The sequence below is a fragment of the Cimex lectularius genome, unplaced genomic scaffold (genome assembly GCF_000648675.2).
Source record: "Cimex lectularius strain Harlan isolate CLEC.00 unplaced genomic scaffold, Clec_2.1 scaffold135, whole genome shotgun sequence".
NCBI lineage: Eukaryota > Metazoa > Arthropoda > Insecta > Hemiptera > Cimicidae > Cimex > Cimex lectularius.
This window is the reverse complement of record NW_019392793.1, coordinates 1,307,806-1,321,894: the sequence shown is the minus strand read 5'-3', so window position 1 is coordinate 1,321,894 and position 14,089 is coordinate 1,307,806. Positions and strand designations below refer to the sequence as shown.

Genomic DNA, 14,089 nt, shown 5'->3' with positions numbered 1-14,089 from the left:
TATGAAAGAAACTTACATAACTGATCATTGGTATGTTCCTGGACTGTGCGACAATGGCCTCAACATGGCATGATCCTTCAGGACCAAAAAATGCTGAAACACCATCACAAACCATATCGGTGATGGCTCGTGTTGCTGCGACAGTATCACCCCGCGTGTCACTCCATCGAAGTACCAGAGTGACATTTGGTAATAGCTCAGGATCCTCATTAACCTGCAATTTAAGTTATGTATCAGTACATCTAGTGGCCCTCATCTTTTGACGGCTTACATCATGAAGTGCCATTGTGACAGCGCCTGATATTGCCAGGCCTTGGCGATCCTTGAGAGTGCCCTTCATTGCTGTCAGGTAGCCGACAGTCAAGTTCTTGATAACCTGGGCCCAAGATGGTGCCACACTCAGTATGAGGAGAGCTAGGAGTGCCGCGGGGAGCCGCACCATCCCCCCCTCACCACACCCTCACCTTATATTAAAAAAAAATTGAATTTATAAAATAACAAGACGAATTAGAAATGAAATACCTTTGAATTAAAAAGTTTGAAGAGGGGCATCCCATTCTGAATGGGAGACCACTGTGCCTCAGCATACCACTTTTCTGCAACATTAGGAGAAAAAACTTGATTAGTTCTGTTGGTGTTTAAATTTCTAAGAATTTGGTGAGTTTGTCACAAAGAGCGTAAAATGTCAGTTAAAGAATTTGACAGTACTTATTTGAAATATATGATGTAAAAAATATTTGTGTGTATAGGTATTGACAGGGAGCTCTGTAAGGTAATCCAGCAGCCCTGGCATTCGACATGCTTACAAATAGGCTATTTTTTTTTCAAAAACACCAGCATTCGGGGGGTTGACTCTGCTGTTGCATATAAAGAATAGAGTTGCATATAAATTTATTTTTTTAAATTCTTGTACCAGGTCATATCTGTAACTTCATGCGCGCCTTGCTTAACGAATCAAGTGTCGAGGGGTCCCCCAAAAACTGCACCAGGTCACCTCTTGACAGAATGAAGCAATTGAGGTGAAACAAATTTCACCCAGAATTGAACACTGCCAACAAGTGAAAAACTAACTCAATGGCAGAGAGTACAGAAACCCAGACGACCTCTAATCCATATGGGGGAGGTTAGATGTAAAACTACACAACGTAGCTTAAATACCAACCCAAAGCTCATATGAACAGAGATTATCATTTTTTAAAACAAATATTGCTGGAAAAGTTTTTAACTCCTTATATAAGTTATGATTTTTCCTCCTTGAAGGTGGGATAATAGGTCATCCCAAAAAAACCACAACCAGTTTTTATCCACAACGTTTCGGATTTATTTTAATCCTTCCTCAGGTGAGTTAACACAATAGTTAAACCAGTGGTCGTCAGTCATTAATATTTTATAACAGTTTATTTAAAAAAAGAGCCTGTGTGGTACTTATTTAAGTCTTTTAGACTCCGAACAAACGTTTTAACCATCCTTACATAAGGGAATATAATTGAAACATTGAGAAATTTCTAAGAACATTTTGAGACATTTCTAAAAAGGTGTGTAGTTATAGGGAAGCAACTTATTTCCTGTACAAAATTGAGAATAAATTTTTAATGGAATATCCAATTTAAAAAAATCATGTTTTGATGCTTTCAACTGGACACTATCAAAAATGTGAAAAAAGTAATAAGGTCCCATTTGGGAAAAAAGGTTAATAATAAGGTAAAAAATAAAATATGTATATTGGAAACCATGTGTGTATTATTATTATTATTATTAATTTTTAAGGGCGTTTTAACGGCTAAGGTCATTTCACGCCCTAACATCCAAACCTTCTATCTTAGGTTAGCTATATCTCTTCTGAGTGCTATAAAGCTCTGACTCCAAACATTCACTCGTAATCTTATTTATCCTATTGCCATCCAAGCTTTAATTTTTCTTTTTAAAATTCTTAATTCGGAAGGCCAAATGCATACAAAATTCCCATTTTAAATTGCATAAAATTTAATAAATTTATAAAATTTATTTCTGTTTCTTTTTTTAATTAGAATTGTGAATTTTGTTCCATAATTTAAAAATTCCCCGTAGGCTTGTACGGCTAATAATAATAATAATAATGGAGTCAGACTAGCAACAGTCTCAGCATGAGTATTGGCTCATCCTTATCCTTTTATTCTTCCATTCATGTATTATTATTATTATTATTATTATTATTTTTTAAGTTGGCTTAATTAAAAAACAAGTGGTTGGAGCACATATCATTGGTCACCCTGTACATCAATGGTTATAAAAATAAAGTATTTAGTCCAATTGATTATTCTTTTTATCAATAATATAATAATTATACGTTATTATTACACATCAATAATATAATAATTACATAATGATTATATTATTATATTAATAATATAATAATATCATTTTATCAGCGACTTATGAAGTGGCCTTAACTTCTTTTAATTATTAAATTGCTTAGTGGTTATAATCGAACATATTAATTATTCCAATTGATTATGCTTTTTATCTATGGTTTTTGGTTGATGTGAAAAATTAGTGTCACGAGCGGGTTCAAACCCACGACCTTCGGCTCAATACACCGCTGCCCTAACCACTTGAACTATCGGATACCAACTCCTCATCTCAACCTACAATCCTTCAAACTTTTCCTCTTTTTGCCATATGAAATTTCAAACGTCATGTAATCAGGATTCGATTCTCAGCGACTTATGAAGTGGTCTTCACTTCTTATAATTATTAAATTAATCCATATTTGCTTAGTGGTTACAATTGACCATGTTAATCATTCCAATTGATTATTCCTTTTATCACTAGGTTTTTGGTTGAGATGAAAAATTAGTGTCACGAGCGGGATTCAAAGTGGCATATTGAGCCGAAGGTCGTGGGTTCAAATCCTGTTCATGACACTAATTTATCATCCCATCAAAAACAATAAATATAAAGAATACTCAATTGGAATAATTAATATGGTTGATTATGACCACTATGCAATTATGGATTAATTTATTAATTAAAACCAGTGATTACTTCACTAACACCTCCCTGTGGCCACTTCATAAGTTGCTGAGAATCGAATCCAGACCTTAGATAAAAAGAATAATTAATATGGCCAATTATGACCACTAAGCAAATATGGATTAATTTAATAAATCGTTTAAGTTTTAATAACAAACTACAAAGTTATACACATTATAAAATGTTATTTTAGATATAGAAACATTCAAAACGGTTGTGGAACTTTTAAAAATGCGATCCCATTCAATTTTAATTAAATTCTTATGGCCGTGGCAGAGAGGGCGAATGGAATTTTCAATCCCCAGCAGACAGAGGGCCATGACAATAATGGACGGCGACGCCAAATGAAATTAGCGAGTTAACAGAATTTAGAAAAAGTGGCTAATTTGGTATTGTCAAAATACATATTTGCTAATCCTCGGATCTTGAAGGGCCTGTTAAATTTAGAACAGACGCCAAGGACGAGGCCGGTTAACATATCATTAGTTAACAGGTCGTTTATAGGCCCGCGGCTCGTCAGATAAAATGCCGAAACGTGGAAGGGGGATGCGATAATACGACGAATCCGTCAATCTTCGCTTTGATATCCCCCTATAAATAGAACGCCACGTGATAATTGGAAGCGTCTTCAGAAAACTTTCTAAAAACCCGTGTTCCAAATAGGTTTATTCTAATTTAAATAAAAGGCCGGCGACTGTTTACTAGGACTGTCCATTAATGTTCGTCCCCTCTCGGCCCATCTACCGTTTGTCATCCAGTAAAGGTGAAAGCGATACCTTTGTTGTCACAAATATCCAATTTCTCGAAGAACGTTCAAACTCCGAAAGAAAACAGGGAAAACGAATCAGCAAGGACCGGGAAAATACTTGAACGGTTCCAACTTCCAACCGACAAAACCATATTTAACACCTAGTTTTGCTTCAACCTTACAACTTTCAGTAATTATTTTCCTTTTAGTTTTTGTTATTCTTCTTCTTATTCAGTTTTGGATTAGTTGTATATATTAATTTATTGGTGTTAAGCCATTTAATTTCGTGGTCCGATTGACCAAATAACTTCTTTCAATTAATTAATCTTTATGTAAGGTATTGGTTGAAATGAAAAATGGCAAAAAGGAGAAAAAATTCGGTTGTAGGTTGAGATGGGGAAGTTGGTGTTGAGTGGTCGAAGTCACGATAGATTAAGTTGTTAGAGCAAAGGTGACTACGTGACATTTTTTAAATATAAACCTGTTTTCCTCGTTAATCGTTCTTGCTTATTATTTTTTTATATAGATTTTTTGAATCGATTTGTTGACAAATTTTGTTATCATTAGGTGATACAAAAGACTTAGATTATTCACTTACCTAATGAACATGTTGCATTTGTTTAAAACATATATTTTCTTTAGAGTAGTTAGGTTATATGATGATGATGATTTAATATAAAATCCTATGCTATTTCAAAAGATTTTCATATTTATTTCGTCTGCTGAAAATATATAATTATCGGACTGTGTCTTGTTTCATTTGGTTTTATCTTCAAACAATAATTGGGATTTAGTGGAATATCGGAAATAAATCCATTATATTTCGTAGCCCAATTGACCAAATAACTTCTTTCAAGTAATTAATCTTTATGTAAGGCAATGGCTGAAATGAAAAAAGTTTGTGTCACAAGCGAGATTCGAACCCTCGACCTTCGGCTCAACACGCCGCTGCTCTGACCACTTGAGCTGTCGTGATTTCGATCCACTCGGACACCAATCTCCCATCTCAACCTACCTTTCCAATTTTCCCGTTTTTTTTCTTTCCATTTTTCAAATGTCGTGTAATTAGGATTCGATTCTCGCGACAAATGAGATGGCCGCGGAGAGCTTAGTGAAGATATACTTCGTTTTACTTATTAAATGGAGAGTTCGTGTCCGAGAGGATCTTAGTCACGATAGTTCAAGTGGTAGAGCAGCGGCGTATTTAGCCGAAGGTCGTGGGTTCGAATCCCGTTCGTGACACTTTTTCATTTCAACCAATACCTTACATAAAGATTTATCAATCAATTAAGATTAATTTTATTCGTCGACGTTTCGGCATTTTGTGCTATATTCATTTATTTTTCCATCTTTGTTGTTTTGTCTTGTTTTCCGGCCTCACAGGTTGTTGAAGTTCTTTTTTATTGCTTTTCGTCCTTCTTCTTACACGTAACGTAATGGATTAGTTTTACGGATATGGCCTCATGGTGAAATGTCTCAGGTCAAATTAATCTAATTGATCGATCTACCCGCTTTCAAAATAAACAGCCTAACAACAATAATTTAACAATTTTTTAAATAATTATACTTGAATTATGTAAAAACTATATGAAAGTTCGTCATCGGAGAGGCAACTAGGCAACAATGTCGTCTCTTTCAATCATCCTCCATGAATTTAAATGTTCATCATCGTTCATTAAAAATATGGTAAATGTTGAAATCGAACCGCTGGGAAACGGTACTCTTATATCCCTGGAAACCGACAAGGAACATATTGCGGATTTATCTTTGAAAATGGACATTTATGACCAAAACACTCGAAATTTTTTGTTATCTGGCCTTTTATCTGGTTTGTTCAAGGGATGGCGAGATTGCAAAAACAAACCTACAAATTGTGATAAAGCTTGAAACTAAAATACTAGATAAAGATACTACACAAACTCCGGTAGAGAACTTTTGTGAGTTTTTTAATGAATTGATCGACATTTCAATTATGAAAGTTGTTTAAAAAATTGAATCACTATCGTAAATATTGAATAAGCACTTTTCAACACATCTGCAGTTCGTTTTTAAATCTTAGCTTAAGAAGGAATTTTGCATTAAGAAGAATCCAAAACATCCCGAAGGAATTTAACTTACTCGGAAATAGATTTAAGGGTAAAATAATTTAGTATAAATTATCACGACAAGATATTCTATTTCTATTCTTAAATACATGCTGTAATACTTCCCAGTGTCTTTCTTCTAGTAGTTTTATTTTATTGTTCACTGGTTACGGTTTTTGGAAGTCGAAGGAGAGGCGCCGATTAAAAAAGCGTCCACCTGGCACCACGCATCACCATTATGCTAAGCTTCTATGTTAGTAGAAGAAAAAAATAAAATATTTTTCCGCATCGGGCACTTCGATCGTTTAAACAAATTTAGACCTCAACTAATTATTTGCGGAACGAAAAAGTGGACATATACAACTTTGACCTCTTGAAAAGTCATTAAACAAGCGGAGGACGTAACGACCCCATAAAGATTCTTGGCAGTGTTTTCAGAATGCAAGTAATAAAGCAAAAACTTTCAAAACAAAATACGTATTTTTATAGTGAATAGAAGAGAAAACTCTAGAAAATGCCTTTTTTTCGAGGGTTTGCAACAGCCGATATAAACCATCAGAGTGCCTATGTTTTTGAAAAAAAGCCCGTTTGTACTGCAGGGCCGCTGGATTCGAACCCAGGAATTTGATTCAATTTGTAAAGACCTTACAATGATGAGCACCGTGTTAACGCCTAAACCGTTGCGGCTACCGACGCCCCTAAATGCCTTTATTGTTCGTCAGAGTTGAAAATTTTTGAATTCTTTTTGAGGGGGGGGGAAAGCACCACAAAAGTGAAATATCTGTACCAGTTTTATACGTGCTGTGATAAAATGAAACACCGGGAAAATATTTTGGATCTTGTCCAGATTAAGCGTACACTCGCTCAACGACCCTAACTGGATTAATTTAAGCAGTTAACCTTAGAAAAAACAACATAGCATGACTTTATTCGATATGCAAATTATTCCCATTGAATGCTAAGTTTAGAATTTAACAATCCCCATAACTACACATGGACTGGTCTTTTAGTCCCTCCATCGGCTGCTTTGACCAACTTTATCTGCGAATTTATTATATATGTCATATTTACTTTGTGAAAAAGGCTTAATTGCCATTTAGAAAAAGGCAATCAGCGGAAGAATAATTTCAACAGCAAATCCGAGAATAATTCATCCTGTGCGTGTCTCATGACATTTAAGTTCGTGAACAAACAAGGTCGTTCAGTCATTGTGGCAGTAACTCATGGGATCTGTGGGGTGACGGACCTGTAGTTTGGTCGTTTTGGTCAGTCGTGGGTCCAGAGCACACATGCGGTTTTTTCCGCCCGGTTTCTCAGGGGGACAATTCAATGCACACTTGAGGGCTGCTAAACCAAAACGTTGTAAGTACCTAAAATCCCAAAATACGTTTTATTCGTTCTTATTGCTGTATGTCCCTTCCAACACTTGCCCTACATCCTACGATAAGTGATTGAAGCGCTCCTTCAAGGGAGAAATGAAATGTGCCAACCAAAACGTTTCAAGTGCCTTATGCAACCTCAAGGACACTCCATCTCATGTTATCAGTTCCAGTCCGCACTCCGTAGTTATGGCTGATCAGGACTGTTCGTCTCCAACTACAAAGCAAGAATTAATTCTTTGGTCAAAAATGGAGGCATGATGCTCACATTAGTGCTAAACGGCTCAAAAAGAAATCACCCAAAAGTTCCCATTGCGTGGACTTTTCTATCGTATGATCTGGCTGATATGACAGATTACTCCAAAACTAACGAAGGAACCGGATCGGGTATTTTCTGTTCAAGCCCAAAACATGAGTAATCACACTCATTAGAGAAGCAAACTTCGGCCTTTCAAGCAGAAATACATGCCATCAATGCTTGTGCCCTGGAAAATCTTAAAAGAGGTTACACTGGCAAAAAATCCTCATAAGATCTTACAGCATTAGCATGTAAAAGAATCACATCAAAATTAGTCAGTAATGTGTGGTGATTAGAGACCGTTATCGGACTACGAACCTGTCACTGGCATCTGAGAAAACATCTACACAACATGGGCATATACAACTATGATCAGATCTGCAGATAATGTAATGAGGAAGAGGAAACAGCCACCCATATTACCTTTGAAGCAACAGCTCAATGGAGATTCAAACTAACATACAAAAAAACTTAGGGAATGAAATTGTAGCAGCGACAGTCAATGACCTGATAATTCTAAGGAGAAGGATAGAGTCTATTGCACTGAACTAAGGAACTAGGAAGGTACAATAAGCCAGAAGGCTGCAGTGCCTAGCATCTTTTACCGTACCATACCATCATTGAAAAAGCTAAACGAAGCAAAAAACTAGTGGTACCTGGTTAAAATAATTCTTCGCGCTAACCAGAAAATCGTTTCTTAGTGGTTAACAACACTGATTTCTTTGAATGGATGTAAGTAGCAGACCAACCTTTGGATGCAAAAATATGGATATTTCCAAAGCACCCGTGATAAAGGGTCCCAAAAAAAACTTTGGTGTCAATGGTGTAAATAAATGCTATTCCTCGTTGAGTCGATGATCTCAAGTTCCCGTACTCAAGAAAAATATGTATGCCGGAAGATATTCATAATTTGAACGAAGAAATGGAAAAAGTTATCCCATTATCGAAGGAGAAGAAAAAGGACATCGCAGCCATGATGCCATTATGCAAAAGAAAAAGAAGTTTGGGAATGAAGTTACTATTTTATTCTGCAACATTCCTAACTTGAAAATTGGTATCGTTTATACATATTTTTTCTAACCCAGAAACCTATCACTTTTGAACACTTATCACTTACAATACCTATCAGTTTTGTACGTTTGTCCCTGAAGCTTCAATTTTTAAATAAAAGCTTTAAAAAAAAGTTGTTTCTTTAATATTTTGTTTAGTTTTTGCTGCCTCAAACATTTGTTTTCAGACAATTACGTTTTGGTTTAGCAGCTTACACTTATACGCCGCGCCATTTATGGTATGGTCACCTGACAGGATGGATGTCTATTATAGAAAACGTGACATTTTTGTTAATCTTGCCTTAAAAGAGTACACAAACAAGATACATCATTTTATAGATTTGAAACTTTCAAGAGGGAGCTTTTAAACGTATTTTTCGATACAAGCAGGTCCGATGGCAATGATAACTCCCAAAATTGAATTTTTTTGCAATAAGAATAATTTATGAAATAATATGGCGTACAAAGTCTTGCCAAATAACAAACAAGTGCCTCTTGAATAATCAATATGCTGTTGTGCCGCAGTGATATAGCGGAAATTGCTAGAAAAAAAAATTACTATATGACCACCAGACAGTGCCTCTGCGGCAACGCAACCAATTTGATGCTTCGTATGGTACCTTTTGGTCCTGCAGCCTAATGTTCAAAGCACCAGATTGGAGAATAAGAAATTGAGATTTTTTGTTGCCAAGAAGCCTATCCTCGCAGTCTTTTAGAAGCGTTTCTGCTTCTCATCATCTTCAGTGGTGGTTTCGGACGACACTGAAAGAACATTATGTTCGTAAGCGACCTACTGATAGTGTTGAACAAGGTTGTCTCCTTTTCCCAATGCACTTTCTTATCTATTTAAACGACAAACTATAGGACAAACGCACAAGCAAACAGACCAAACATTGAAAATGGCGAAATGCGTTTGTCAGATAAAACTAGCAAGACTAGGATGATCAAAGGCAATCAAATTACAGGTTCATCACCTAGCAGAAGCCAACAAAAATTATATGTAAAAAAAAAAAAATTCAAAAAATATATATAAATTTTTTTTAAAGAATTATTTGTTTAAAATGTAGACTTAATAATACTCTTAGGCGTTTTGACAAGGTTCGACTTACACAACTTAACAATTGCATATACATATTAAGAATTGCCTCGCCTTAACATTAAATTACGCAGTTCAACAAATTTATTGTACCTATTATTTGACGATTCTAATGATTTATTTAATACTTTCAGAATGATTCGCTGTAATCTTATGTATTTCTTGCTTTCTTGAAATCTTTAAGATCAATTTGGAATGTAATTTTAGATTTTTTTGTCGATACGTTTTCACCAATGCGCAAAAGAAATAGAGACAAGAAGAACGTGTTGTTAGGAATTCTCACAACTCGAACAAGAGGGTAATCGCCCAATTTTATAAAAGTGCTCGTCTAGGGCTAATTAATCAATTAACCTAAAAAAAGGCTGCTGCAATTAATGTGCTAGAACATTTTCATGCACAGGTGTACCCAAAAGATCTGGTAAATATTTTTCAAACATGGAAGAATTATTCTATATTCTATACTAGTCATTCTATAGACGGGAATATCAAATTTTTGGGAAATTCTTTCTTTAACATGCATAAAGATTTTATTGCGATTTCGTGAAAAAATATCATCGGTTTAATTACTCTCCATAATAATGAATATCCCCCAAATTTTTTAAAAATAGTTTTATGAAAATCACATCTGCCATGTACTTAAAGGGCAAACTTGGAGGCAGCACCACCGCCGAGGCAGATGTCAGGTGCTTATCCTACTAGGGATATGTATGTATCTTTCTTACTACTACTACTATCACAGGGACGTGGATAAAAACCGTAACTTAAACTTCTATTGAAAAGTCCACGTCCAAACCCAACATCCGAGAATCAAAGCGCCCAGAGCACCTTCAGAAACCCCTATGATTAACAAAGATCAAGTAGTAGCACCGGAGGTTTTTGATAAAATACACCCGTAAGAGGTGTCGCCAAATTCCATTTAAGTCCGCTCTCTGTTTCGTATTGGCGTACGTAATTACGCATTGCACAAAAGCAATTTGAACGAAATGTTGATAAAATGGTAATTTTGCAACCAAGTCAAACGGGAATGGGGGAAAAGTCTCAAACTTTATTTCCAATTAATTAATCTTTACGCAACGTATTGGTTGAAATGAAAAAGTTAGTGTCACAAGCGGGATTCGAACCCACGATCTTCGGCTCAATACGCCGCTGCTCTAACCACTTGAGCTATCGTGATTTCGATCCACTCGGACATCTATCTCCCATCTCAACCTACCTTTCCAATTTTCCCTCCTCATTTCAACCAATACCTTACATAAAGATTAATTAACTGAAAAAAGTTATTTGTTCAATCGGACCACGAAATATAATGGATTTATTTCCAATTTTCACTAAATGCCAATTATCGTTTGATGATAAAACCAAACGAAACAAGACACAGTCCGAATAATTTTTTTTCAGCAGACGAAATAAATATTAAAATTTTTTTGAAATAACGGGATTTTATATTAAACCATCGTCATCATATAGCCTAACTTCTCTAAAGTAAAATATATGTTTTAAACAAATGCAACATGTTCATTAGCTAAGTTAATAATCTAAATGGTTTCTATCACTTAATGATAACAAAATTTGTCAACAAATCGATAAAAAAAAAAAAAAAAAAAAAAAAAAAAAAAAAAAAAAAAAAACGATTAAAGAGGAAAACAGGTTTATAGTTAAAAAATGTCACGTAGTTGCTTCAACGATATTACATATAAACAAATTTAAATAACATGTAAACAGCGCTTAGAAGAAGAAGAAAAAAACAATTTAAAATATAACAGTGTGAATCTTCCTTTAAATCCAATTATAATTTTCTTTGTTTGTACGACACATAACTTATAACGCCATAATTACAATAAAAGTAAATTAATTCTTGGTCATAAAGGTGGGTTTAACGTCTAAATAACGGATGGGTATGGGAGACAAATGGTCAACCCACTTTACAATACATTTTTTTACAAATATATCCATAAATCGAAGTCCAAAGACAATCAGGGATTCGAAAGCAGAACCCGCTAACGTGACAAATGGCACTCGCCTCCCAATATTATAATGTTAATAGCAAAATATGCTTTTACACTGAATATCCATCGGAGAGAGTTGAGGATTAAGAGTTTGTTTCCAGACTTAATCCTGCGTTTCGAGGAAGGTCCGAGAGTGATAGTACCTTTCTAATTGGCTATTACAAGACTAATTACGGTCAATTCATACATTTCTATTCGATTTCTAAATTGTTTGACAACATAAAATCCCGTTATTAACAATTATGTATCTTACGTTATAACACTTTTGAAAATTAATGTTTAAATGTTGAAGTATGATTGGAAACATTTTGTATTATTTTGCTCTCATATGCTCTTTAAATGTGAGAACATTTAGTGTTGCGAATCAACAGCTCGACAATTGTCGGGGCGCCTCTTTTAATTGATCTTAACTCGTTCGGAGGGAGAAAAGTTAGGAGTGGCACGTCAACAAAATTTGACCCGAGGCGATTCGGATTCAAATTTTCCCCCATCAAGAAACAAAAAAAGTATATTAAATATCAGTGAAATTACCTTTGGAAAGAACCGGAAACGCACTGGAAGGATAGAAAAACTCTCTTACAGGAAGGGTGTAAACGTAAATAATCTCGATATCACGGAACTTTAATAATGACCTCCTCTAAACCCATTTGCATTTTAACCAGATAAACAATAAATGCCTCCTCCGTCTTTGTAGGAAGGAGTTGGGCTAAAAATAACTCAAACTGGTTTACGACCACTAAAACATTTTTACATGTATGTTAATCATATATAGGGTATTTACATAATAAAACCATATTTAAGCATGATACACTTTTAGCACGCATACGTTTTGATTAATGCCAGTTTGAGAAAATATAAGTTGGATAGGCGGCTAGGGAAAAAGAAAATCTTAAAAAATTTGTAAAACACAAAAGTGAATAAATAGTTCGGTCGATAGTATTGTCTAGTGGGGCGTCGATGGCCGCAATGCTTTAGGCGTTGACACGACCGACGCTCATCATTGTAAGGTAAAGGTCCCGGGTTCGAATCCAGCGGCCCTGCATTCAAACCCGACATACTTACAAATGGGCCTTTAAAAAAACAACAACAAACACATGCACCCTGAGGGTTTATATAACTTCTGCTGTTGCAAACTCTCGTTTAAAAAAGAAAAAAAAAGGTCTAGTTTGGACTTTAAGCAGAAGATGATACGGGCGAGGTTGAACTCGCACACCTAATCAGCTGCATGCTGTATCTAAGAGAATGAAAACAAAAGGCACAGATTAAACAGCCGTAACTGTATTCAGTTAAGTGCACATAACTTTTGTCTTATTGTAAATCGTAGGGTCAAAATATAATTCACTCAATGCGTGGAGAAATTAAAGGTAGGACGACTTGAAAAGTCAATGAATAGGTTAAGTCGATTAATTGGTTTTTAATTGTTTCAAAAGAAACTGCTTTCATTGTGATAAATGAGCGCTTTGTTCAACTGTCCAGCTAAGAATGGGCCGAGAGTCCTTCGTCGCTGCAAGAAAGTTCAGGGCTTCCCAAATTTTTTAGCCAGCGGTCCCCTTTCACAGAACGAAATCCAGGGTGGCCCACCTCTTGTTCAAGTATTTCAGATTAGATACTTATAGTATGTAGTATTAATGTTTTATCAATTAGCCAGTCCATTCCTAATTAGGTGATGGAGGGGATATCACTATACATTATATTGACACATTTAACTTTGTTTAATGAATTAATGAGAAAGTTAAGGGTGTTCTAGCCTACACAATTTGTATGTATTTAATTTTTAGATTTAATTTTTGATAGCTAGAGACAGTTAGTTTTAATGGTTTTGTAGATAGAAAATCTGGATTCGCTCAGCTAAGTTATGGCAAATGGAAAAACACGATTTGCTTTTTCAACGAGGGGTTGAAATTTTTTGTTATTCAGACGGAGCCAAAAATCGGCGAAAGTATCGGACTCGAAAGTAGATTTCAAAGTGGAGTCTGAAGTAAGGTCTATCAAACATTCGTATTCACTTGAAGACTGGTTGGCTTTGTCGTAACTGAAAACGGTATGACCGCCCATGGTCTTGCTGTTTTGAATCTCGAGCAGTTCGGAGGTGTGCACAAAGGACACAAATTTTGAATGTGTTCACATAATTAGTGAACTTAGTTTAAAAATGGTTCTGTGATAATGTGGATATCTAATTAATTAATCTCCATAGATGTTAACAAACGATCCTCCTTCCATGGTAATACTTCAGAACGTAATTCCTGTAATCGGGAAAGTGCTTTTCCACTTTTCTCTATATAAAGAAGCAGGGAATAATGAAAGCTTTCAATATTGTCACATATTGTGAAAAGCAGGGACTAGATATAATTAATAATTTGAACAAACTCATCCAAAACATTCTTGAAAGAGGCTGGCATTTGTTTCAAAGCTAAAGC

The 14,089-nt window shown here is 35.3% G+C and overlaps 1 protein-coding gene across 1 annotated transcript in view; it reads right to left on the bottom strand.

Annotated features, from left to right (window-relative positions):
- Positions 1-14,089, bottom strand: part of LOC106663683 (receptor-type guanylate cyclase Gyc76C-like) — a 72,617-nt gene that overhangs the window by 12,705 nt on the left and 45,823 nt on the right. The window contains exons 2-4 of the mRNA XM_014388710.2: positions 523-596; positions 272-464; positions 17-214 (exon numbers count right to left, since the gene is read on the bottom strand). Coding sequence (XP_014244196.1) covers positions 17-214; positions 272-442 — 369 coding nt within the window. The 5' untranslated portion in view covers positions 443-464; positions 523-596. The remainder of the gene's footprint in view (positions 1-16; positions 215-271; positions 465-522; positions 597-14,089) is intronic.